This window comes from Bos javanicus, chromosome 9 (assembly GCF_032452875.1).
Source record: "Bos javanicus breed banteng chromosome 9, ARS-OSU_banteng_1.0, whole genome shotgun sequence".
NCBI classification, from domain to species: domain Eukaryota; kingdom Metazoa; phylum Chordata; class Mammalia; order Artiodactyla; family Bovidae; genus Bos; species Bos javanicus.
This window is the reverse complement of record NC_083876.1, coordinates 17318-40430: the sequence shown is the minus strand read 5'-3', so window position 1 is coordinate 40430 and position 23113 is coordinate 17318. Positions and strand designations below refer to the sequence as shown.

The following is a 23113-nucleotide window of genomic DNA, read 5'->3' as shown; positions in this document are numbered from 1 at the left end:
CTGTGCTTGCTGCTCTTCCAGTTTAACTTAGGAGCAGCCCTTATTTTCTGCATTTCTAGTTGTCAGCGTTCACTGGGGCTTTCCAGGTAGCACTAGGGGTAAAGATCCTGTCTGCCAATGCAATATATAACAAGAGATGTGGGTTCGATCCCTGGGTCGAGAAGATGCCCTGGAGGAGGGCATGGCAACCCACTCCAGTCTTCTTGCCTGGAGAAGCCCATGGATAGAGGAGCTAGTGGGCCACAGTCCCTGGGGTCACAAAGAGTCAGACATGACTGAAGCAGGTTAGCACACACTCAGGTTTTAGTTCAGTTGCTCAGTTGTGTCCGACTCTTGCCACTCCGTGGACTGCAGCACTCCAGGCTTTCCTATCCTTCACTATCTCCTGGAGTTTGCTCCAACTCATGTCCATTGAATCATCATGCCATAGAACAGAACCATCTCATTCCTGTTGCATCCACCAGAGAGGTGGCTGGGGCTTGGCAAAGTGCCTGGTCCCGCTGCGTGGGTATGAACCTGCCCCCACCTCTCCCTAACCATGTGACTATCACTGTGTCCTCCTCTGTAAATCGGGAGGGGGCAGCACCTGCTTGGTAAGGGGCACACACAGCATCTGGTATATAATCAATGCACCATCCATATCAGCATTGTATTTATTAATAATAGGGATAGCATTTAATAATCTGCTCCTTTTTCTCTCTTGTCACTTAACTGTGCTCCAGACTGCATCTGCTTTACTTACCCCTGTAAATCCCACACCCAGCACAAACAAGACTCAACAAATTTGTGGCTGAAGAGGCAGGAACATACGTTGTCCTCAAGGAGAGGAAGCTGAGTGAGATGGGGGCCTGATGATAACCCTGTGTGATGAGGGGACCCCAGGAGGACCTGCATGGCTGTGGGGTGGGGTGGAGGGCATGGGCAGAACCCCTGATGAGCTCCTGGGGATGGGGAAGGTGGCAGAAGGAGGGCGGGCTGTTCCTTGTGGGGTGTCCACAGATTGTACCTCACCCCTCACTGATGAGCACTTAGGCCGTTTCCAAACACATGTCACTGTTAGGATGAAACAATCATTGCCCAGCTCCTACTCAATCAATTTCATCGAATATGTTTCTAGCATTGGAGTACAATCATCTGCTTTATTCATTCCATGCTCCATTCATCCACCCATCCAGCCAGCCATCTGTTCATCATCCACCACTCACTAATCAATCCATCCATCTACTCTTAATTCATCCATCCATCCACCCATCCACTGATTAACTCATCTGATCATCTCAGACCCATTGAGAAGACAGACGCCTCTTCTGCTCCTGCTCCCAGGAGGACCCCCAGCGTGAGTGACAGGAGCCTCGTGGGGATGACAGGGGAGACACAGAAGGGACATGCCTGCAGGCCCTCCTCCCTCTCAACGGTGAAGCACCCACCGGGTCCTAACGTCTCCTTGCTGGGGTGTTCAGGCCAGCCATTTTCCTTCTTGCGAAACAAGCGGCTGATGGAGGACTTGATGCCCTTCTTCTTCAGGGGTTGTGCAGCGAGTCCTGGCTGCTGGTGCTGCTGCTGGGGTTGTTCCCGGGGCTGTCCTGAGAGCCTGTCGAGCTTTGGGGAGAGAAAACGGCCTTTAATTGGCACCCTCGTGCAAACACACACTCCTCCACAAGAGCTACTGATAGAAACGGACACCCAGCAACACCCGCGCCTCAACCTCGCAGCTGACAGTGGAGTCTCCTCACCAACCACACTCCACATGAGCAGTTCAGGCTCCCGGCCTCAGACAACCACACCCAGAAGCTGAGATTGTCTGCCTCGAGCTCACTCCCGAGGAGGGCTTGACTCCAGGCCAGGTGGTGCAGAGGGCGCTCCAACCCTCCCTCAGGGTTGCTGCTCTGTAGGTGATGATGCTCCATGAGAAGGCAAGCTCCCCTGCTCTGGGCAGTTCCCCCCGCCTTCCACAGGGTGACCGTCCCCGGCCGTGACAGAAGAGCGATGGTCACCGTGCAGGGCTGCTGGTCAGGTGACCACATGTGCCCTCCATCGAGTGCTGCCTGGCTCAGGACAAGAGCTCAGCAGGTGGTGGTCTGAATGAGGACAGTGTCAGTCACAGGAGGGGACAGAGTCTCCTGAGAGGAGACCCCTGCGGAAAAGGGAGGGACCCTCAAGAGTGAACCCGAGAGGCACGGGGCCATCGCCATCAGGAACGTGCCCCGAGCCAGGCAGACCTCTACCAAGAGCAGGAAGAAAGCTCCCACAGGAGTCAATCTGTAGAGATGGGTGTTTTCTAAAATCACTGAGGTCACTGAGCTCTTCTTCCCCAGCACCTGAAGTTCACCACTAAACACAGGCACCAAACTCAGTGGTATTCCTTTAAAATCATCCTTGCAACTTTTTCAAGACAAGAGGCACAGGGCTCCTGAAACTGACGACGCACACACAGGCCGCTTACTTGCGGGGGTCCCTGATGTCCTCATGGGTGGCTGTGCGCAGTGTCCCCGTGTGCAGGCGGTCCAGCCGAAGGGACCGCGGCAAGGCAGGGGTCGAGGTTTCACATTTGATGGTGGTCTTGTCATCTCCTACCTCTTCCCATAAAGCTGGCAGCTGAGGGAGTGAGGTAAGTGTCAAATTGGCTAACAATAGACTGTTCTGAAAAAGGCAATCACACACACTTTACATTATAACCAGAAACTTATTTGAAAATCTATTAGCTATGCTTTCCCCCAAGTACAAAAAAAAACCCTTGTTATAGCTTAATGCCATCTTAAAGGACTGTCTTGTTCAAAAGAAGTGGGGCCATGGGGCAGCGAGAGCATCTGACTGAGTGCAGAGACCCTGGACGGGAGCCTCCCTGCAGCCGGCCTCCACCCTCCCTGGAATCCAGCGACCAGATGGCCCCGCCGGGCAGGACAGCAGAGCAATGCTGGCACCGTGAAACGTGCACAGCATGAACTGCCCTGATGAGCAAAGGACTGTGCTCATCGCCAGATGCTGCTCAGAAGCACCACAGCTAGAGTAAGAAACCTCTCAGCAAAGCCATCCAGACCTTTCTGTTTGAAGGAGAAAAAGACACAGCTTGTGCCACCACCCAAGATCATTTGTAGTGATGATACAGGTTACTGGAAACCATGACAACAAGAGAAACACAGAAAAGGTACCTAACCCCTCCATGCGAACACCATGTGCCTGGATCATATTTCTCGGTAACATATAGACTGGGAACTACCCACTGAAGTACTTACACACAGTTCGAGTATCATTCGCTCACAGTGGTTTCCATAAGGCACTCCCAGGTCTTCACTAAGAGATGATCTTGTATCACCCTAGAGCAGTGGGAGGTTCAAAAGGGAGGAGATATATAGGTACCTATGGCTGATTCATGTTGAGTTTTGACAGAAAAGAAAATTATGTACAGCAATTATCTTTCAATTAAAAAATAAACTAATTAAAAAAAAAAAAAAAAAGATGATGATCTCTCTTGGACTCCCAGTGTTTCCGCTGGTCCTGAGTGTGAGGAAAGGAAAGACAGTGTGGGGAACAGATTAACCCCGCAGGGTCCAGACAGGTCTTACTGATACATTTTGGTGTGTGGTTAAACCAGGGGAGGTTTTAGGAAACATGCATGGCATGCATTTTTATAAACAATGAGTGCGTTGTTTTAACCAACTAACCTGTGCCTTTTTAGTGGGATTCTGTAAAGAATACTGATCCCGTGCAGCCCCACAGGAGCTTGGTGACAACAAAGTGACTTAGTGTAAAATACAGCTGAACTCATTTAACAGCAGCTGGATAAACTGGGCATCCTCCCCGAGCTCTAACAAGAACCCTCAGACAATAGAAGGCTACAAAAGCTAGAAATTATCCACATGGAACTGAACAGGGATCAATCTCAAATTCAAGTTAAAATAAGCATTTATAAAAATCAGAAAACAACAATGAACAGAGCAGGGAAGTGACACACCTGGGGTGACTATGGACTCAGTGGAGACAAACACCTGCCTCAAAGTCAGGGACCATGGCCAGCCCCTTCGCCTGGGCCTCCTCCTGAGGAAGGCCTCTGGGTCCGCAGCCTGGCCGTCCTCCCCCAGGATGGGAGCCACCACACTGGTGCCCACGTGGCCAGGATGGGCAGTGCCGTGTCCACTTGACAAGAGGGCAAAGCAGACCACAGAGTGGGCGAGTGGCACACCCAGGTCACCAACCTCAGGGGGACAGCGCTGCTCTGCTGTGCCCAGCAGAAGGGCTCCTGGGCACTGAACTGCGTGAACTGGAGCACAGCCACCCCAGCCCTACGGGAAGGCCCAGGAGTGCTTGTCAGCAGGCTGGGAGCAGGAGAGGGACAAGGAAGGCCAGCCCTTGGGGCACTGGACTCCAACAACAGGGGCTCATCCAAGTGACCCACTGGGAGAGGCAGCAAGCTCCCTCCTGATGCTCCCTCCATCAGGGATGCCGTGATGGACACAAGAGCCTCTGGAGGAAAGCGGGCTGGACGGCACCACGGTTAAGTGTCCAGGCTCTGATCAGACCAGTCTGCACCGTGCTGCTGGGTGTGAGAGCCTGGGCAGGGTGCCTGGCCTCGCTAAGCCTCAGTGTTTATGTCTGCTGAATGGGGATAGCAGTAGCCTGGACCTCACCTGGAGATGAGATGACAGACTCAGAAAGCACGTGCCCAGCACACAGAGTCTCCTGCACACTGCTACCCACCATCATTAAATTGGCTTCCCACAAATCTAACATCTATGGCTCTGATTCAGTCATTTCTTATAAGAAAACACTAAGTGGAAATTCCATGGTGGTCCAGAGGTTAAGACTTGGCACTTTTACTGCCGGGACACTGGTCTCATCCCTGGTTGGGGAACTAAGATCCCATAAGCTGTGCAGCATGGCCAAAAAAATAAGTAAAGAAAATTTTAAAAATGATAAATAATACTATGTCTATTATAAACAAGCATGAGATGATCAGAAGGCAAACAAGTGGGAGAAAGGCAAACTGTTACAATTGTCCCAATGAATGATCTATTTCCAACAGAACCATCAGCACATTTTAAGTGGTGGGTGAGTTTCATTACTTCCATTAAAACGTCAATTATTCACCAGGACATAACCACACAGTGTTCATTCATGTTAAATGATAAGGACTCTTTAATACTTCACAGAGAAACAAAGGCCTGCTAAATTACTAGTTTACCTTTAGACACTGCTTCCTTAAATCACTAGGCTGATAGATGCATGCAAAGAAATGAAGAGAAACCAGACTTATTGCGACTTTGAAGCTAAAATTTCAAGAATCTGTATCGGCAAATACAGTAAAGCAAAAATGATGGCAAATATGTAAGTGGCATGAAGATTTAGAGAACATGTGACTGGAAACAGAACATTTTTTTTGACCACAGAAGTTAAATAAGTTATTCAAGATTTACTAGAGAAACACTATAAATTATTACTCAGGAAGATACCATTCTATTACAACATCATGGTTTATTAAAGCACAGCATTCTATACAACAGAGGGCCTTAACAGTTGTCTATTCTCAGCCAAATTTCTCTATAAGTTTGTTTCTCTTAATAAAAAACATGTTATACTTTAAGTTAGTAATTTAACTGATGAGGAAGTTACCATAATACCTATTTTAACATTGAACAAATCTAACCACCTATTGGACATTAATGTAAAATCCTGACATAGAATTTGATTTAAAAGTTCTCAAAATAAATTCATTAAAGCAAGTTCCCTGTGAAAATATGTAAGGATGAAAGCTAGCATAATAGCAGGTGCAGTCTTTACATTTTACTAACCATAGAAGATACTTTTTTAAAGAGTCTAATAGAGACATTAACTGTGCAAAAGCTGATGAGATTTACAGTCTTAAATACAAGCACCAACACAGAAAGGATATTGTGTCAGTTCAGTTCAGTTCAGTCGCTCAGTCGTGTCCGACTCTTTGTGATCCCATGAACTGCAGCATGCCAGGCCCCCCTGTCCATCACCAACTCTCAGAGTTCAACCAAACTCATGTCCATCGAGTCGGTGATGCCATCCAGCCATCTCATCCTCTGTCGTCCCCTTCTCCTCCTGCCCCCAATCCCTCCCAGCATCAGAGTCTTTTCCAATGAGTCAACTCTTCACTTGAGGTGGCCAAAGTACTGGAGTTTCAGCTTTAGCATCAGTCCTTCAAATGAACACCCAGGACTGATCTCCTTTAGAATGGACTGGTTGCATCTCCTTGCAGTCCAAGGGACTCACTCTCAAGAGTCTTCTCCAACACCACAGCTCAAAAGCATCAATTCTTTGGCGCTCAGCTTTCTTCACAGTCCAACTTTCATATCCATACATGACAACTGGAAAAACCATAGCCTCGACTAGATGGACCTTTGTTGGCAAAGTAATGTCTCTGCTTTTTAATACGCTATCTAGGTTGGTCATAACTTTCCTTCCAAGGAGTAAGCCTCTTTTAATTTCATGGCTGCAGTCACCATCTGCAGTGATTTTGGAGCCCCCCCCAAAAAGTCTGACACTGTTTCCCCATCTATTTCCCATGAAGTGATGGGACCAGATGCCATGATCTTAGTTTTCTGAATGGTGAGCTTTAAGCCAACTTTTTCATTCTCCTCTTTCACTTTCATCAAGAGGCTTTCTAGTTCCTCTTCACTTTCTGCCTTAAGGGTGGTGCCATCTGCATATCTAAAAGTCCATTAATTCTACACTTAAGAGGATCATTTCTTTATGTAAGCACAATCTCATTTATGAATTACACATGATATGTAGTTTAGGATCCATCTACATTATGCTTATAACTGCGTGCTGCTGCTGCTAAGTCGCTTCAGTCATGTCCAACTCTGTGTGACCCCATGGACTGCAGCCTACCAGGTTCCTTCATCCATGGGATTTTCCAGGCAAGAGTACTGGAGTGGAATGCCATTGCCTTCTCCTGTAACTGCATAGTGATACACCAATTCAACTTACTGCTATGGGGGAAAAACACCATTTAATGAGACATGAAGACAAAGCACAAACACGACTAAGGGGACATACACTGTGGACCACAGCACTGCTATGACCAGAGCAAGTTGGGGGATGGGGGAGGGGAGATGGATGGGTAAACTACAGCCTCGGGGGCTGGGGGGGGAGGGTCCTGGATTGATGACGACTAAGCAGACAACAGGATGAGACAGGAAATCAAAATCAATGATGAAAGCAGACACACTGTCAGAGAACTCAAACAACAAGGAAAACACACAGAACTGTTCTTTTACAAATATTCGGAAAGAAATCAAGCATGAAACCACAGAGAAATCGTCAAAGAATTTTAAATATCAACTAATTAGCCAATGATGCAAATTATAAAAAGAGTGTGTCAAAAGACCACAAAATGGACTAGTTACCACTTCACAGGCTGCTAAAATGATTCACAGTTAATTTAATTATAAGCTGACTAACAATGCAGCTAACATGAAATGGGTGGTAACAGAAAAAAGAGATAACACAAGTCCAGTTACAAAGCAGAGTGTTGTACACGTGATTTCATGGGGGTAAATAGCAATGCACTCACAAAACCTAAGCTAAACACACAAGAAAGCTGGAACATGTGCTTTAGAGCCACACACTCTGTCACCAAAAGGTCGTCATCCCAGTTTTAGACTCGGAAAAGTGAGGCAGCCCGACGTCTTCCCTGGGGCCCTGAAGCACTGGGCTTTTAACCTGGTTTCACATGCAGAGCTGGCCTGAGCGTGTGGCCAGGTCCATCAGCAAGCAGACCAATGTAGATTCTTGGTTTTGTTCCCACCGCATGCCCTACACCCTGCAGCCAGGCATCCCCAATGGAAAATGTGCTGCACGGCTTTCCCACGCCATGAGAACTGCCTATGGTTACTTTCACGAAGTTGTCTGCTCCCTGAGAACAGAAACTTCCTTGTAGCTACTGTGCCCAGCACAGGCCAGGCCCAACGTTACAGAGGCAGGCTCTGGCTGAGTTCATGATGACTTGCTAAGTAGTGGTCCAAATATCAAGACTAATTTGTCATTGTGTCATTGTGGGATTATTAAAGACTAGGCAGTTTAAAAAATTTTAGACCTCTGAGCATAGCAAATGTACCTGATTTTCTTCTGGGTAAAAAGGGAAAAACCAGAAAACAAACAAAAGAAAACCAGTGTCCTGGGGGAAGGATGAGGCAGGGAGGAGGCAGACACATACCAGAGTCATGATGCCCAGCCAGTCTCCATCCTGGGCTGGGCTGTGCTGCCCCCTTTGGGGCTTGAAATGCCCACTGCAGGGCAGGCAGGAGCCGGCATGTGAGGAGGCGGGAAGCAGGTTGAGGGAGCTCACTGATTTAAAATGACGAAGGCTGCCTAAGCTCCCCCTGCCCTCCCTGCTCTCAGTTTCCTCGGCCCGCTGCTCCTTGTTCTCCTTCTCTTCTTTGATCAACCTAAAATAGAATAAAACCCATCACCTGCCTTTGTCAGCAGAGGAACGTGTCTGGACAACAAATATGGGCTAGCATTCTGTGTCACGATTAGCAAATTCCAGAAACAGTTGCTCAATTAACATCTCAGCCAAAAGGTTCTACTTTTCCTCTTTTGAATATTCTCAAACTTAGAATAACTTAGCGTTGAGTCTTACAAACTGGCCCCTGATCATTCACGCTTGATTTCACTTATTTACTCTAACATTCTGAAGGGACCCTGGTGGCGACTCTCTTCCTGTGAGGAGATACCTCAAGTTGACAACCTTTACCTCCCGGGCTCTCAGGGCAGAGATGCACGTCAGTGCCTCAAGTCTTTTCCACTGGGAATCGGGAACTCTGTACAATCAAAACAGCAATTCACGAACAAGCTGGAGTTTCTAAACACAAGTCTCCAGACCAGATGAAGTGCTGAGTTGATCTTTTTTTTTTTTTTTTTTTTTAAGGTTGTATATGTACAAATGCATCACTTGACCACCAGCTTTGTGTGAGTTTCTGGATTCATGTCAATGTGTTGCATTAACCTAGAATTCACAGTTTCTGCTCTTCTCCCCTAATGTGCTGTGGATGATTTTATATAGCAGTTTAAATACATGATTATGCAAATAAAATGATTTTCAAATTAAAATACAAGATTCTTACAGGAAGTAAACTCTCCAGCTTCACTTCTACTTATACATCTTGAAAGTTTTTCACTGTTGATAACAAGTTGATGGACAGAATTTACCATTTACATCAAGCCAACTTGTCGTATAAGGAAAAAATCACTTTTACCTGACAACTTGCTGTAAAAATAAAAATATTAATATATAACCGTTCCACACTTCCTGCAGGGATGCGGAAAGACCATCTTTCTGATCTCATCTGTGCTCAAACACGGCCCACAAAGCTGTCTGTCTCAGCGTCAAATGGGCAGGCGGCACCACCTGAATTTTCTGGTTGTCCCATTCACCCCCTGACTTTCCCCCGGAGCCCCGCACTCGGCCGACAGGAAGGGGCACCTCGGCCTGGGCTGACGTGATGAGAACAATCTGAGCAGCAGCTCTGCCTGGTCCTGTGCAGGGTCACCAGCCTGCGGCCACTCTGAAAGTAAACTTGGGACATGGGCATAGCTGTGCGGGTGTGGCACCAGGCAGGCCTCGGGGCCCCCAGCCCCAAGGCCCCCTGCTCACCACGAAGCGGGCCTTTGGATTCTATCCCGTTTTATAAATTGTTATAACTGCCAAGCCGGTGTCTAAAGAAAACATCTTAAATATACTGATGAGATAAGAAAAACTCAAACACATGTCCTTGTACCACTGTCTTCCTACAAGCCAATCTTCACACTGTATTAAGTTAAAAAGGAAAATGCAGATCTGAGTGGGAATTTGCCAACCCCAAAACTCCAGCTTTTCTGTTCCAGGTGGCTTTTCACCAGAACATGGGGGGCTCTGAGGGACACAGGAGGGTGCATGGGCCGCAGGGGACACCGTCTCAGCACCTCACCCACCTTGGGGCTCAGAGCTGAGGGGGGACACCCCACAACGTCCCCCCCCCACAGAGTGCTGACACCACACCGTGGACAGAATGCCCCAGCTGACCGAGTTCTATACTCAAGGGCAATCTCAAAACTGAAAATTCTTTAAGCAGACCTGAGGTCAGATTTCTTACTATGGAACACTCAGACGTCCCTAGGAGAAGACAGCTCCTCAAAGAAACCGAGTTTCTGGGGAGCGGAGTTCGGCATCACCCACCGGATCTCTTCATTGATGGTGTCCAGCTGCTCCTGCAGCATCACAGTCAGAGTCTTGGCATCAGCCTTCCCCCTGGGTGACAGCTGAGTGGCTGAGCTGAAGAGGGTGACCCTGTCGCCTTCACCGTCAGACACGCCCTCGTCACTCTCGAATGCCTGGGCCACGTTGGCCAGCACGCTGGCTTGCTGCACGCGCTCCCAGTCCTGCTCCTTCAGGGTCTGCACCTGGGCATGAGAGCACCACGTCTCATCAGCAACATTCAGGGCAGCTCAAGTCTATCGGGAACTGAACCTAATTTTACATGGAAGCCCTGACTGTGGATAAATGGACCATGCTCATGAGACACTGCCATCTCTTAAGCGAGCAGGGCTGAAGAAACAGGCAGGGGGAGAATCCAGTTCCTAGATGGCCTGGTGACATTCAGGTCTCAGCGTGGAAGGCAGGCAATCCTATGAGGTTATTCACAAAGGTGGGCTAATGGAATAAGAGACAGAAACCGAAAATTACAAAAATACATCCATGCCTCCATCAGCCAAGCTGGAGGAAAATAAGAAAAAAGAACCCTTCAGCTCGGCAGCCACTGGATCCCTATCAGCGGTCATCACTGGTACCAGTTCACTGGAGAGTGCTGTCCTCACAGGCTCCCAGCCCTCCGTTTCCCAGGCTGGTCTGAACACCCACAGACAGGAGCAAGCAGGGGCAGCCAGGAGACGGGAGGGCCAGCCCTCCGTGGCTCTCCTCAGGGCACAGGCCCTTGGGCTGTTCTGGGGGACGGCCCCTTGCACCGCAAGGGCGGCCCTGTCATCTGAGACACACTGGAGAGTGCCCGCGGGGCCCCGTGCTGCCCTCCCGCTCTCACACCTCACACCCTTCTCTCTGCAAACCTCCCCCTGCCACACTGTCACCCAGGTCCTGCCTTCTTTCCCAGACATGACCTCAAAGAAACTGAGGGGCAGCCTCGAGGTGCTGGCTTGCTGGGTCCCTGTTCCCTGTGGCCAGTGCCCTCGCCTCCTGTCTTTGTCACGACCCCGCCCCAGGGCTGGGCTACCTCCTTCACTGGCTCCAGGACCACCTGCCATCATTCCTGCTCCGCTCCGACGAACCAGCTGCCTATGGGTTCACCCCCATCAGCCCGGACAGCACGTCCTCTCCCTTCTCTCGCCTTCCAATAGCACAAGGGGAACCAGCAGATTCCTCCTCTAGGGCTCCCTGTAGCACCCACTGTGGGTCTCTGAAAGCCCCCTGGGAGTGGCCCTTACGGTCCCCCTCCCCGCTCGGTCTCCAGCTGTCTGTCAGCAGGCTGTGTGCCCCGCCCTGCAGGGCAGCTCCCCGGGGGCTCCAGGAACACATGTTACCAAGCCCCCTCCCCTCCTTGCCCTCCCCCACGCCCCCCCCCCACCAGCATGTCTCTCCCTGGGCTCCAGGCCCTGCCCTCCCTGCGGTTATTCCTCAGTCCCTTGCACCCCTTCTCAACCTTGGAATGCGGGGTGCCCCACAGCTCTACCCTTGCACCCTATCTCTCTCCTCCAGCACCCGCCTGGTGACTTTACCATGCTCGTGCCTTTAAATGCCATCTGTATGTCCACGGCCCCAAGTCCACCCTGAGCTGAATGAGTCCTCTCCCGGATGCAGGCCAGAACACTCAGCTGCTCTCCTGACACGTCCCTGACACGAGCCCCATGGGCTCATCTACCTCAACAGGGCTGAGGCCCAGCTCTTAGCTCCCCGCCCCGGCAGCCCTCCCCACTTCAGGAAACAGGCTCTGGCCTCGATCTGCCCAGGCCTGAGCCCGGGCTCTTCCCTGTTGCAGCCCACTCTCTCCCTTGTCCCCGCTGGTTGACACGACCCTTTTTCTATCTCCAAGTGGCTACTTCTCTTCCTGCCTCCGGGTCTCTGGTTCAAGGTCACCCTCCTGGTGTCACCTCGCTGGCCATCTTGTTCACACACGATCGTCCCCTCCTCCTCGGACAACTCAGGCTCTCTGGTTTCCTTTCCCTGCTCATTACTGTTCGACAGGCTGTGCGGGTTTAAGAAGGGGTCCACAAATTCTTCCATCCTCGTCCCTTCAAGAGGCAGAAGGGGCAACTCCTGCTCAGCCCCTGAGCGAGGCAGGACTTCGCAGCTCACTTTCGCGAACAGAAGTGAAGGTGTGCAGCCTCGAGACTGGGGCGCAAAAGGCCCTGGGCTAAACCCCGCGCTCTCGCTCTCAGAGGGTGTTCCGAGGAAAGCCAGGCCATGGGAAAGCCACACGGCAGGGACCTGGGCCTGTCCCCAGCAGCCAGGTGAGTCTGAAAGCCTGCGATCCAGCCCTGGGGGGCCTTCCCATGTCTGTGCTCTCAGGAGGCCCTGAACCAGGCCCACCTGCTACAATGCACAGGCACTGTGGACTGTGAGCTGCTCACTGGGAAGTCACTAAGCTTTGCAATAATTCGTTACATAGCAGTGGATAAAGAACACACACGGTTTTTAATTCACTGCTGGAGTCCTACTTCTGACCATGTCTGGCCCAAACTAACTGCTCACTTAATATGGAAGCTCAAAACACAGACATGTATGAAAAAATACATGCCACGAATGAGGTGAAAATATAAAGGCACTTAAACTTCCAATGAGAATTCTTCTCACTATAAGCTGATGGATATGGTGTATCCATTTACTTGTAGGACAATTTCAAAACTGTGCTAATTAGTACCATGCTGGGCCAGTCAGCCACAGGAAACCTGAGGTCTGGGGCGCTGCCCAAGTGGGGTGGGCTGAAACACACAGGAAAGAAGAGTGCTGTTAGAAGAAAAGAGAGCTCAGTCTGTCTGTTAAGCCAGAGCCTGTCCATTTGGAAGATCGGCAATTTCACAGCAAAAGGGCCCCTGGGAGGGCACTGCCCTCCTGCTCCAATAGCAACAGGCCGCCTGCTGCTCTGCAGACACTCAGGGCTCATCTCCAGCAACTGGAAAACTCCCGTACATGGGGAAGGCAGTGCTGACGTGAGGGTGTGAAGCTGACTAGGACAGGATTGGCTGTCTGGGGTTGGGGCGTCCAGGGTCCCCCTGGAGCCCACTCTCAGGTCCCAGGGTGGGGCCTGCACCTGCTCTGCTTTCCCCTTGACACCCCACCTCCCGCTTCAGCCCACGCCTGCTCTGACCTCCCTTCTCCCAAGTGAAGTCCGTGGATCACAATCAACAGTCTGCCTGGAACACTCTGTACCACTCTCAGTGTTTTTAAAGGCGCCTCAGACAACCCGCAGCAGAAAGGCCTCGGACCCACAGCTCGGAGCTGAGCACCATTGGTGTCTCCCATTAAAGCAGAGGTGAGTGTGTCACAGATGCTCAGGCCTTGAGCACTAAGGCCTGGGCCTGCAGGTGCCAGGAGCTCACTCAGCAGGGGCCTGCTGAGAGGCAGGGCAGCCCCGTCTTGACTGTGAGCTGCCTGCACTGCAGGACCGCCCGGGCTCTGCTCAGTCTTGTCTCTGGGAAGAAGGTGGTGTCTTCACGTGCAGGAGTCCCTAAACCCGGGAGACAGGGCCCTCCTCCGAGGACAGGACACCCCATACGTCTGCAAAGTGACCAGGGCCAACCACCAGCTCAGCCTGCTCAGGGTCACACCCTGCTCTGCTTGACGGTTTTGCGAGGAACGCTGTGCTGCACAGGAAATGGAAGTCTGGAATCTCCCGGAGCCACACCTGTCTTCCCTCCCGTCTCTCCTCCCTCCTGACAGAACTGCTCCCTTCTCTGCTCCACTTCCACCCAAGGGCTTGGGGCCAGAGCACACTTGGGAACTGGGTGGGGGGTACGACACAGTCCCGCTGTGGACTGCGGACTCTCGAGGGTCCTCTGAGGGCCACAGAGGCCTCCGGGTTGGGTCAGCCCCCAACCATCACCTCCCAGTCCTCTCACGGGGTGCAGCCTCCATCTTTCTCCCCCTCCTTACCTGAAGCTCTTTCCTCCGGGAGAAGGTCTCAGAGACAAGGTGACCAATTCCCCTGGGAGGTCCCACCAAATACGCCGTGCCTGCCCTGCCTGTGAGCCAGGTTCTCAGTCCCCACTCCCTCCCTCCTGAGCCAGCATAGTGCCCCCCACCCAGCCCACACTGCCCGCAAACCCCACTCCGAGGCCCCACCTGTGCTGCTAAGTCACTGCCGTGACCCCTTGAGAGCTGCCTCCTGGAGACACCCCTCCCTCGCACCAGTCGCTGTGGCCCACTGTCTTCAGAGTACAGTGGCCCCTCCTGCCCCACGGCTACTTCCTCTTCTCGTCTCTCACTCTCACTGACACACAGGGAACTGGTGACCAGGCCCCAGGCTTCTCCATCTGAACCCGAAGGTCCTGGCACCAGGGCCCTCCTCGTTACCCAAAAACCCCCAAGAGCAAGAGGCCATGTCCACCTCCTCTTCCTCCACTGTCTACGCAGTCCTCCTCACACTCACCTCATCCACCCCGGGAGCAGGGGTTCCCCACCTCTGACAGCACCAGCCCCTCACCCTGGAGGAGCTCTGCCACCAAGTCCGGCCATGTCCCCTCCCGTTCTGCAGGGCACGTGCTCTCCTTGAACTCTATCCGCTGTGGTTTCGGACACAGGACCAGTTTCTGGCTCTGCCTGTGTCTCAAATGACATCTCCTTTTCTCTAGAAGAAGGCTGGGTGGGGGCCCTGGACTGCAAGGATCCCCTAAGCACACAAACACAGAAATATGCGTATGGGCTCCAAATTGTCTCCTAAGTCAGGATTCAAGCAGTAGTCGATTTCGTACAGATGAATGAATGTCACCAGTTAAGCACTTAATAACCTTTGCTAAAGTTTATCTCTCACTTGTGACCATTTTCCGTGATGAAGCCAAAGAAACATTTAAATACTTAATAAGAATTACTGCCCCTATAACAACGAGTTAAGAAAAAATGAGGATGCTCAGTACTCTACTCTCCTCATTCACAAGCCAGGTGATTCCTCCCACCGCAGTCAATGCCAAGTCATGTCTCAGGCTCCATTCACGTAAAAAAAAAAGACTACAGGTCATTAACCTTCTGCGATTCTTCAGAAACATCAGTGTCACAGTCTGTCAGGCCCCTCAAATGAATACACCCAAATATCAACTGGTCGACCCCCCACTTCCAAACCTCTGCCTGTGGTTTTGAGTGTTGTCAGTCCTGTGACTAACACTCCGTGGTACCAAGTTTGACCCTAAGGAACAATGCTTGTCTCTTCCCTCTTGCTGGCCACGAAGCTACAGGCTCCTTGAGGTGCGACCATAAGCAACACCCAGTCATACTGTCCACACACCAGACAGGCCCTTGTGACACTCGAAAGCGCTGAGGGGAGCTGTCCGGGAAAGCAGCCTACCCGTGGTGGAAGGGAGCCCCTTGCAGTCTCGTCTGGTCCAGTTCGGCTCTCAGGGTTTCCAGGTTTAGGATCAGCTGGTCCTATGAAACAGCAAATGACACAGCCTGCACCACTTGCTTTCCAGATGTAAAATGACTTGCACCAAAATGTGCAGAACAGGTTACGTTAGTAGGTATCAACTCCCAACATTTTAATTCTGAGAAAAAGTTCTCTAAGAGTCCCTAGCAAATATAAACACTCAGAACAATATTAACCTTTATAAACCATAATGAAGAGGAAGTTCCCTCTCAGGTGTAGAAAAGGTTTCTCTGGAGGAAACATGGCAAGCCATTAACAACGATGAAGTCGGTAGAGAGAAGCTGGACTTGGGGCGGGGGTTTGGGTCAGGGGGATACGACTCACTGTATTGCCCTCGCTCCTCTCATTGCTTTAAACTGTCTCCATGGAGCTCACCTGCATTCCTCACATTCATTCCTCTACAGCCCACTTCACTTCCTCATGGGGTAAAACAAGTCAAACGGGCCAAGTTTCTGAGTCACTCAACTCAACCCAGCAGCTCTGTGCTGTCGGCCATGGCCATCACTCACCTCGTGCAGCCCCTGAGCACGTGAGACAGGCTGGTGCAAAGCTCGATGTGGAAATCACACAGAGGATTTCAAGACTTGCAGTGAAAGAAGGACGTCAAGTAGCCCGTTGGTTTTTAGGAAATTTTAGATTGTGTATGTGGCTCGTATTATCTTTCTGACGCACAGCACAGTCCACGTGAAAGGCTCACGCTTTGTCTCAGCTTTCGGGTGAACCCAGAAAGGACTACTCAGAATTCTGAACCACACATAATGGCCACACACTCTAAACCCATCTATAATGCAAACACATTCAGTGTTCAAAACCAGAAATGCTATACGTGTTGCAGCAGTGGATTAGCCATAAGGAAAATGTAATTCGACTTCTGCTAAGCATCTGCTCAAACTCATGTCCATTGAGTTGGTGATGCCGTCCAATCATCTCATCCTCTGTCATCCACTCTCTTCCTGCCTTCAATCTTTCCCAGCATCAGGGTCTTTTCCAATATGAAAATTCATATTAAAAAACTGGAAATAATTACCTCAAGCAATTTTTAAATGTAATAACAAAGTTGGCAAGTCTGTGTTTTATAAAATGAGCATCAATTTCAAGGTTTAAAAAGCTTTTAGGACCTACTATATTTTAAAAAAATGGAGAGAAGACAAAAGAATGATCTATTTGAGATTGGCTCTGTGTTAGAAATTGCTGAGACTAATTGACAGGACGGGTCATGGGTATTTATTATACTACTCCATCCACTTTTGTGCATGTTTGAAGTTTTCCATCATAATACATTTAAAAACAGTTTATTTTCTGTTAAAACAGAGTCTTCTCCAGCAACACAATTCGAAAGCATCAGTTCTTCAGTGCTCAGCCTTCTTTATGGTCCAACTCTCACACCCATACGTGACTACTGGAAAAACCACAGCTTTGACTATATGGACCTTTGTTGGCAAAGTGATGTCTCTACTTTTCAATATGCTGTCTATGTTTGTCATAGCTTTCCAAGGATCAAGCCTTTTTTAATCTCATGGCTGCAGTCACCGTCTGCAGTGATTTTTGAGCCCAAGGAAACAAAACCTGTCACAGCTTCCTCAATAAGGCATTGGCATTCAAAGATTTTTAAAGCAAAACAAAAGTTGACTTTGAATTGGCTTAGTCATAAACAGCATCCCGATTTCAACAGCCTCTGAGCAGCAGTTCTGAAAGTAAGGAAGTGCACCCCTGATCGGGAGACACTGAGCTCTCTGCCTAAGCGGGGAGGGCGCCTCACCACGGGTCTCACGATGGGAGTCAGAACTACTGCCCCCTGGGAGCCCGCCTGTGAAGCTCTGCAGTCCAGGGCCAAGAACACAGGCATGGTGGGGACAGTACTGACACGTGAGGCTGGACCCGGGATCCCCACTCTATTTCCTGGATGGTCTGTATCGCTGTGTGGCCAACCTTTTCGGGAAACCTCTCTCAGGACTTGGTGATGCGAGCCTCCATCATCACCCTTTCCTGACACGCCTTCTGTCACAGTACAACTACTGTTCTCCTCCTGCCTAGGAACAGCCATCCTACACACACACCATGTCTCGACCAGCAGTTTGGCATGTGGGACTCCAGCGCCACGTCCGAGCAAGCAGGTTCCACACCTGGGCGCCATGCCTTCAGTTTCACACATGCACACACTCGGCAGCAGAGACGGGAGAGGCAGAGAAAGGCAGCACTGGCCCCTGCCCAAGCCGCGTCTCCCGCCCAGGGGCCGCCTCCCCGTCAGCATAGGCACCCGCTGCAGCTCCTTGTTCTCCTCCTCCAGTTGGGCCTCCATCTGGCGCAGCCTATCCTCGATGCTGCTGTGTCTCTCTGCCGCCTGTCGGCCAAAAACAGCGTCAGCTCCATTCGCAACAACCCTGTTCTGACGGCACACGGGCTATGACTGCAGGGCCGGCAAGTGGGCCATGCTCTGTGCGGACCACGGGCCCGGGTTCGTGGGGGTCACACCCGCACGCCTGCTCACGCAGCCTGGGCGGCTTCGTGTGTGACATGTGGCTCACGGAGGGTGCTGGTGACCAGCTCGTGAGAGGAGACGTGCTCCCCCTGCCCCGGGCTCGCACCCGCGGCGGCTGCGCTCCCTCCTCGGACTGCCTGTGGTGAGCCAGCGTGGGCAGCAGGCAGCGGCAAGCGCGAGGCACACGTTCTACCTTCCTAAGCTGGGAAGGAAGTTCGAACTGTTTAGCCTCCTGAGTGGTACAGCTTCCGGAAGACAAAAGGTCGGACTAGAAGGCCGACCGGGGACGGACAGCAGAGATGCCAGGGGAGAGGAGAAACCAAGCCTGGAGAGGAAGGTCACAGGCAGAAGGGCGCCCCCTGGCGGCTGTTAGTGACCCTGCTCTGGGAGGGTCTGAGAGCACCCTACACCGCCGGCCGCCAGCGACTTGACCGCCCCTCAGGCGCTCACTGAGCTCCGGGCAACGCTTCCGAAAGCCGCGTCAGCACAGACCCGGCCCAACTCTCCATGCCCAGCCAGTGCCCACCGGCAGCACGGGCAACACCTTTCCCACCAGAAGGACGGGGTGGCTGGCTGGCTGGCAGTGGGGACGATGCCCCCAGCAGCGCCACATCCCTGCGACGCGGCCTCTCACCCGTGGGCTCCCGGGGATGGCAAGCGGGAAGTGGGGCCCCGGGTCTACACGTGCCCTGCTGGGACTTCTTCAACAAGTGTATGGATAATGACTTAAAACTGTGTTCATTACAGAGCTATTTTTGGCCATTTCTTAAACGAGAATGGGATTTTTCTAGGTCTCTATCCTGCTAGGCTTTGAGTGGCTGACTGAACTCAGAGCAGCTGTGACTCGGAGCTGAAGCATCCTGGGGACACACAGAACATGGGACAAAACGAGGGAAATTTACGTAGGGATGACGCAGAAGCAGGGGCTGCCTGACACTCAGGGAGCGCTCCCATCTCAGACGGGCAGCACGACCCCCGCGTCTGCGCTGCTGTGTGGACTGAGCAGCACGGGCAGGGGCGCGGTGGGACAGCACCGGAACAGGCCCTCCCCGCGCCTGCCCCCCAGGGACCCAGAGCAGTACCTTGGAGAGCGCGGCCACCCTCTGCGCCTGCTCCGCCTCTACCTCGGGCAGCGTCTCCGCCCTCCACAGTGTCTGCTGCAGCTTCTCTACCAGCTCCAGGCGCTCCTGCAACTGGCGGTTCTTATCCTCCGTCTACAAAGGGAGAGCAGAGGATCAAAATAGGCCGAGAGGTGTAGCCACTGTTGCTTTAAGTAAGCTGAGACAAAACCTAAATGCACATGTCTACTGGATTCATTCTGTTTCGGAAGCTGTCAGGGTAAATTTTCTCAGTGTTCCTGGGCTTGGTCTCAGTGAGCAGAACACCTCCTGCCAGAGATTTGCTTTTCCTAAACGTTCCCCAAGGACGTCTTAAAAAAAAAAAAAAAAAGTTCTTATATATTAAAGAAGATCAGTTTTCTGTAGAATCTTATTCATTCTTATTGACAAGTTAAGGGAAGAAGGGTTCAGTATGGACCCTTCTTAAAACATCACCAGAATCATCATTTAGAGGGAACCCTACTGACTGCAGATGGCCACGGGCATGTAAGCCAAAATATGGCTTTCATCTCCTCTGAAATACAGACCTGATAAGAGCGTGCCTGGTGAAATGCCAGTCAACTAGTATTTGTAAATGCACGATTATTCTTTTAACAGATCTTCTTACTCTGAAAAACTTTCAATGTAGAACATTTAGACAGATTCTTTTTTAAAAAAAAGAAAAAAAAATTAAAGTATCTATAAGCTCAGGTTCCTGAGAGGTTAGCATTTGTTTCTAAGCAGCTTTCTTACTTTTTCTGTGTGCATATTACTCTATGTACGTACACAAACAATATGATATGCTTTAAAACCCTCAGAAAACAATAGCATATGGTACATAGTATTTTCTGATCTGCCTTTTACAGCCATTATTTTGTATATCGTAATGCTCTTAATTAGTATTCCCCATCATACGTTTCAATGGCTTTCTAGTATTTTATTTTTGTGGTGGGGACAATGATACACTTTGGCACACATCAGACTGACTTACTTTGTTTTGGAGAAGCCAGATTTGGTTTTCCTGGTTAAATCCCGATTATCTGAGACCACTCAGGAACAGGAGCGAGTAAGGCTCACCAAACCACAGGAAGTACAAACCCTAATCAGACCGGAGCTCTAATCCTGCTTTTTGTCACAGTGACCCCAGTTCCCAACAGGCAGCCAGCTGCTGTGAAGTTCCCTGCTGCTCTCTGCTCTTTCAGTAAAAACTCTAACAAGCCAACAGAGTCACGTTCAAGTAAAACAAAAGAGTCAGGAGTGGAATTTCACAAAATGGTTAAACCAAGTCCCAAATAATTCAAACCTGTAAGTTGCAGTCACCCCCAATTTTTTAAAAATGTATTTCCTTCCAGTACAGCTGATTTACCATGATGTATATCCACACTTTTGAATGCAATATTTTAGGGTCATAAGAACTTTATACTGGGACTTGATTTCCAACATGGGAGTCACATGAAAAGATCTTTACTTTCCTTCCTCAGTAATTCACTACTATAAAAGTCAGACACAGTTCATAAAGGCCATTACCTGTCGATGCCTAGAATCCTTATTTGCAATTTCATTTTTAAGTTTATCATTGACGTCGTCCTAAGTTTCAAATCAAACATAAAGTTAACGTCCTCAAAATAAAAGTCCTAGACATGGCAGTTTCTCAGACGTGAGCAAAAATGTGCCTACCCTAAAGATCACATTTGCCACGATTGGCACCTATCTGTCTTAACGTTCTGTCCAGCCACTCAGTTTACCAAGCTTCTTTTCTACATAATAAACCCAAACAGCAAACAAAAAGTATACTAAACTACCCTGTTATTGCAAGAATTCCAGGAGGGAAGGTATCTGGCATGAAGTCAGGACCTCTGTCTGCTATACTATACAGGCGGGCTTGACCCAGAACAGGGAGGGACCTTCAACAGATCCAACAGGGAGCTCTGTGGCTTGTTTCCTCAAGTAAAAGTTGGAAAAGTCTCATGCAATTTCCTCAGAATTAAAGTAAGAATATTAATGAGTGGAAACAGAAGTCAAATTGTACACAGCTGGGAGCAGCCTTCTCAAGCCTAATTCTTCTAAAGCAGAGTTACACCATATGTATGAAACGCTCAAACCAGGACCAGAACTTGCTGCTGGTGCAACTCCTGTCTGCCAGTTCAAAATCAATTTCAGGTCCCTCCCTTGTCACTAAGTAACCAATGTGGGCAAAGTCCTAACATTAAAAGTGAAAGGTCTTAAAAACGCTTTTTCTAGAATTCTATACGTATTAAACTCTGACACCTAATCTCCTCCTGTTGCCAAAGAATAGTGTGAGTAGGTTATACAAACCTGTGCGAATATTTCTGTTTTGAGTTCTCAAACAGAATTACTCACACCAAGCTACTAAACAAGTACACCTGCTGTACCACATGTTGGAGGGGTTCTCTCTGAGACGGTCTCACGGGGAGGGGTGGGCTGGGTGGGTGCCGTCTGTCTGTGCACAGAGGAGAGGTGAGGCTCACAGAAGGAGGCCTGAATCCCCAACACTCTTCTGTTTTCACAGTGACCGCTAGGGAGTTTCTCATAAATCACGACACCCGCAGACACGACCGCCAGAAACATCACGATTCCACATGGTTACACAGCTCAGGCCTGAGGATCTGAGGGTGAGCAAACGCCACTCGACTTGTCTGACCACCAGTATCACTGTCACACATCCCTTCAAGGAGCGAAACCTCAGAAAACTCGAGAAGATGGCCAGGCAAGCTGCCTCAGCAGAGCCCACACAGCATGCTCCCATCTCTCTGAGAGAACGAGCTCCACAGGTGTCGCCAGACTCGCATGAGTGAATCAGAAGGAAATTTCAGCATCATCAGGAACACATTTGACAGGCAGTTGCGGGGGGGGGGGGGGAGGGTGCGGGGGGATGAACCGGGAGACTCGGGTTGACATATATACAGCACTGATATTACACATAAAGTCAACGAGTAAGGACCTAGTGCACAGCACAGGGAAGTCTACTCAGTGCTCTGTGGTGAAGTAAATGGGCAGGAAATCTAAGAGAGGCAGCAGTGGACACCCTGCTGCAGTTTTGTGTTCATGTCCTCGGACTTGAGGAGGTCCTTCCTGGCTGTGTCCAAGTCCTCCTCCAGCTCTGTCACGTGGGCAGAGAGGGCTGCCAGGCGCTCCTTCATCTGGCTCTGCTCCCGTGATTGCCTCTATATGATTTCCTGGAGCTTGATCACCTTAGCCAGGTCTTCCTCATGGGTTAGAGAGCCATCGGAGGGTCTCTAAGTGGGAAAGGAAGCCTTACACAGCCTGCTTTTGGGAGGGAGGGAACACAGTACTTCTGGGCAATTGGTGAGGTCAAAACTGCCTTCTGCACTCTGGGAGCTCACAGGACCCTCACGGCCGCTCAGACCTACATAGTGCATCGGTGAGAGGTCCCAACAGCCCCGCACAGACTGGATGGTAAAACAGAACCAGACAGAGAGCGAGACCAAGGACTTGTCTTTCCATTGGCACTTGGCATGTTTTCTTGCTCGTGATGTATATCAAGCACCCTGTCCATTAGTATCTTTTCCTGGTTATTCTCCTCTGTAAGAATCATCTGCTAAAATCAAAAAATTGAATCAGAGTAAAGAAATAAGTAAAGACAGCAAAACTCCACCTGGAAAAACTCAACTCTATGGCACCCCACTCCAGTACTCTTGCCTGGAAAATCCCATGGACGGAGGAGCCTGGTAGGCTCCAGTCCATGGGGTCGCTAAGAGTCGGGCACGACTGAGAGACTTCACTTTCACTTTTCACTTTCATGCATTGGAGAAGGAAATAGCAACCCACTCCAGTATTCTTGCCTGGAGAATCCTAGGGACAGAAGAGCTTATTGGGCTGCCATCTATGGGGTTGCACAGAGTCGGACACGACTGAAGCGACTTAGCAGCAGCAGCAAACTGAAAACACAACATAAAAAGAAAATA

General features: G+C 50.3%; 1 protein-coding gene and 1 pseudogene across 1 annotated transcript; both read right to left on the bottom strand.

The window, feature by feature from the left end:
* Positions 1-538: 538 nt before the first annotated feature.
* On the bottom strand, positions 539-16178 carry LOC133253644 (liprin-alpha-1-like; annotated as a pseudogene).
* On the bottom strand, positions 16178-22817 carry LOC133253645 (liprin-alpha-1-like). The gene is made up of 2 exons (XM_061427106.1): positions 22559-22817; positions 16178-19283 (listed from the first exon to the last, which is right to left on the bottom strand). Exons 1-2 carry the CDS (start codon positions 22565-22567, stop codon positions 18873-18875), a joined length of 420 nt encoding a protein of 139 aa, XP_061283090.1. The 5' UTR covers positions 22568-22817; the 3' UTR covers positions 16178-18872.
* Between the last annotated feature and the right edge of the window lie 296 nt (positions 22818-23113).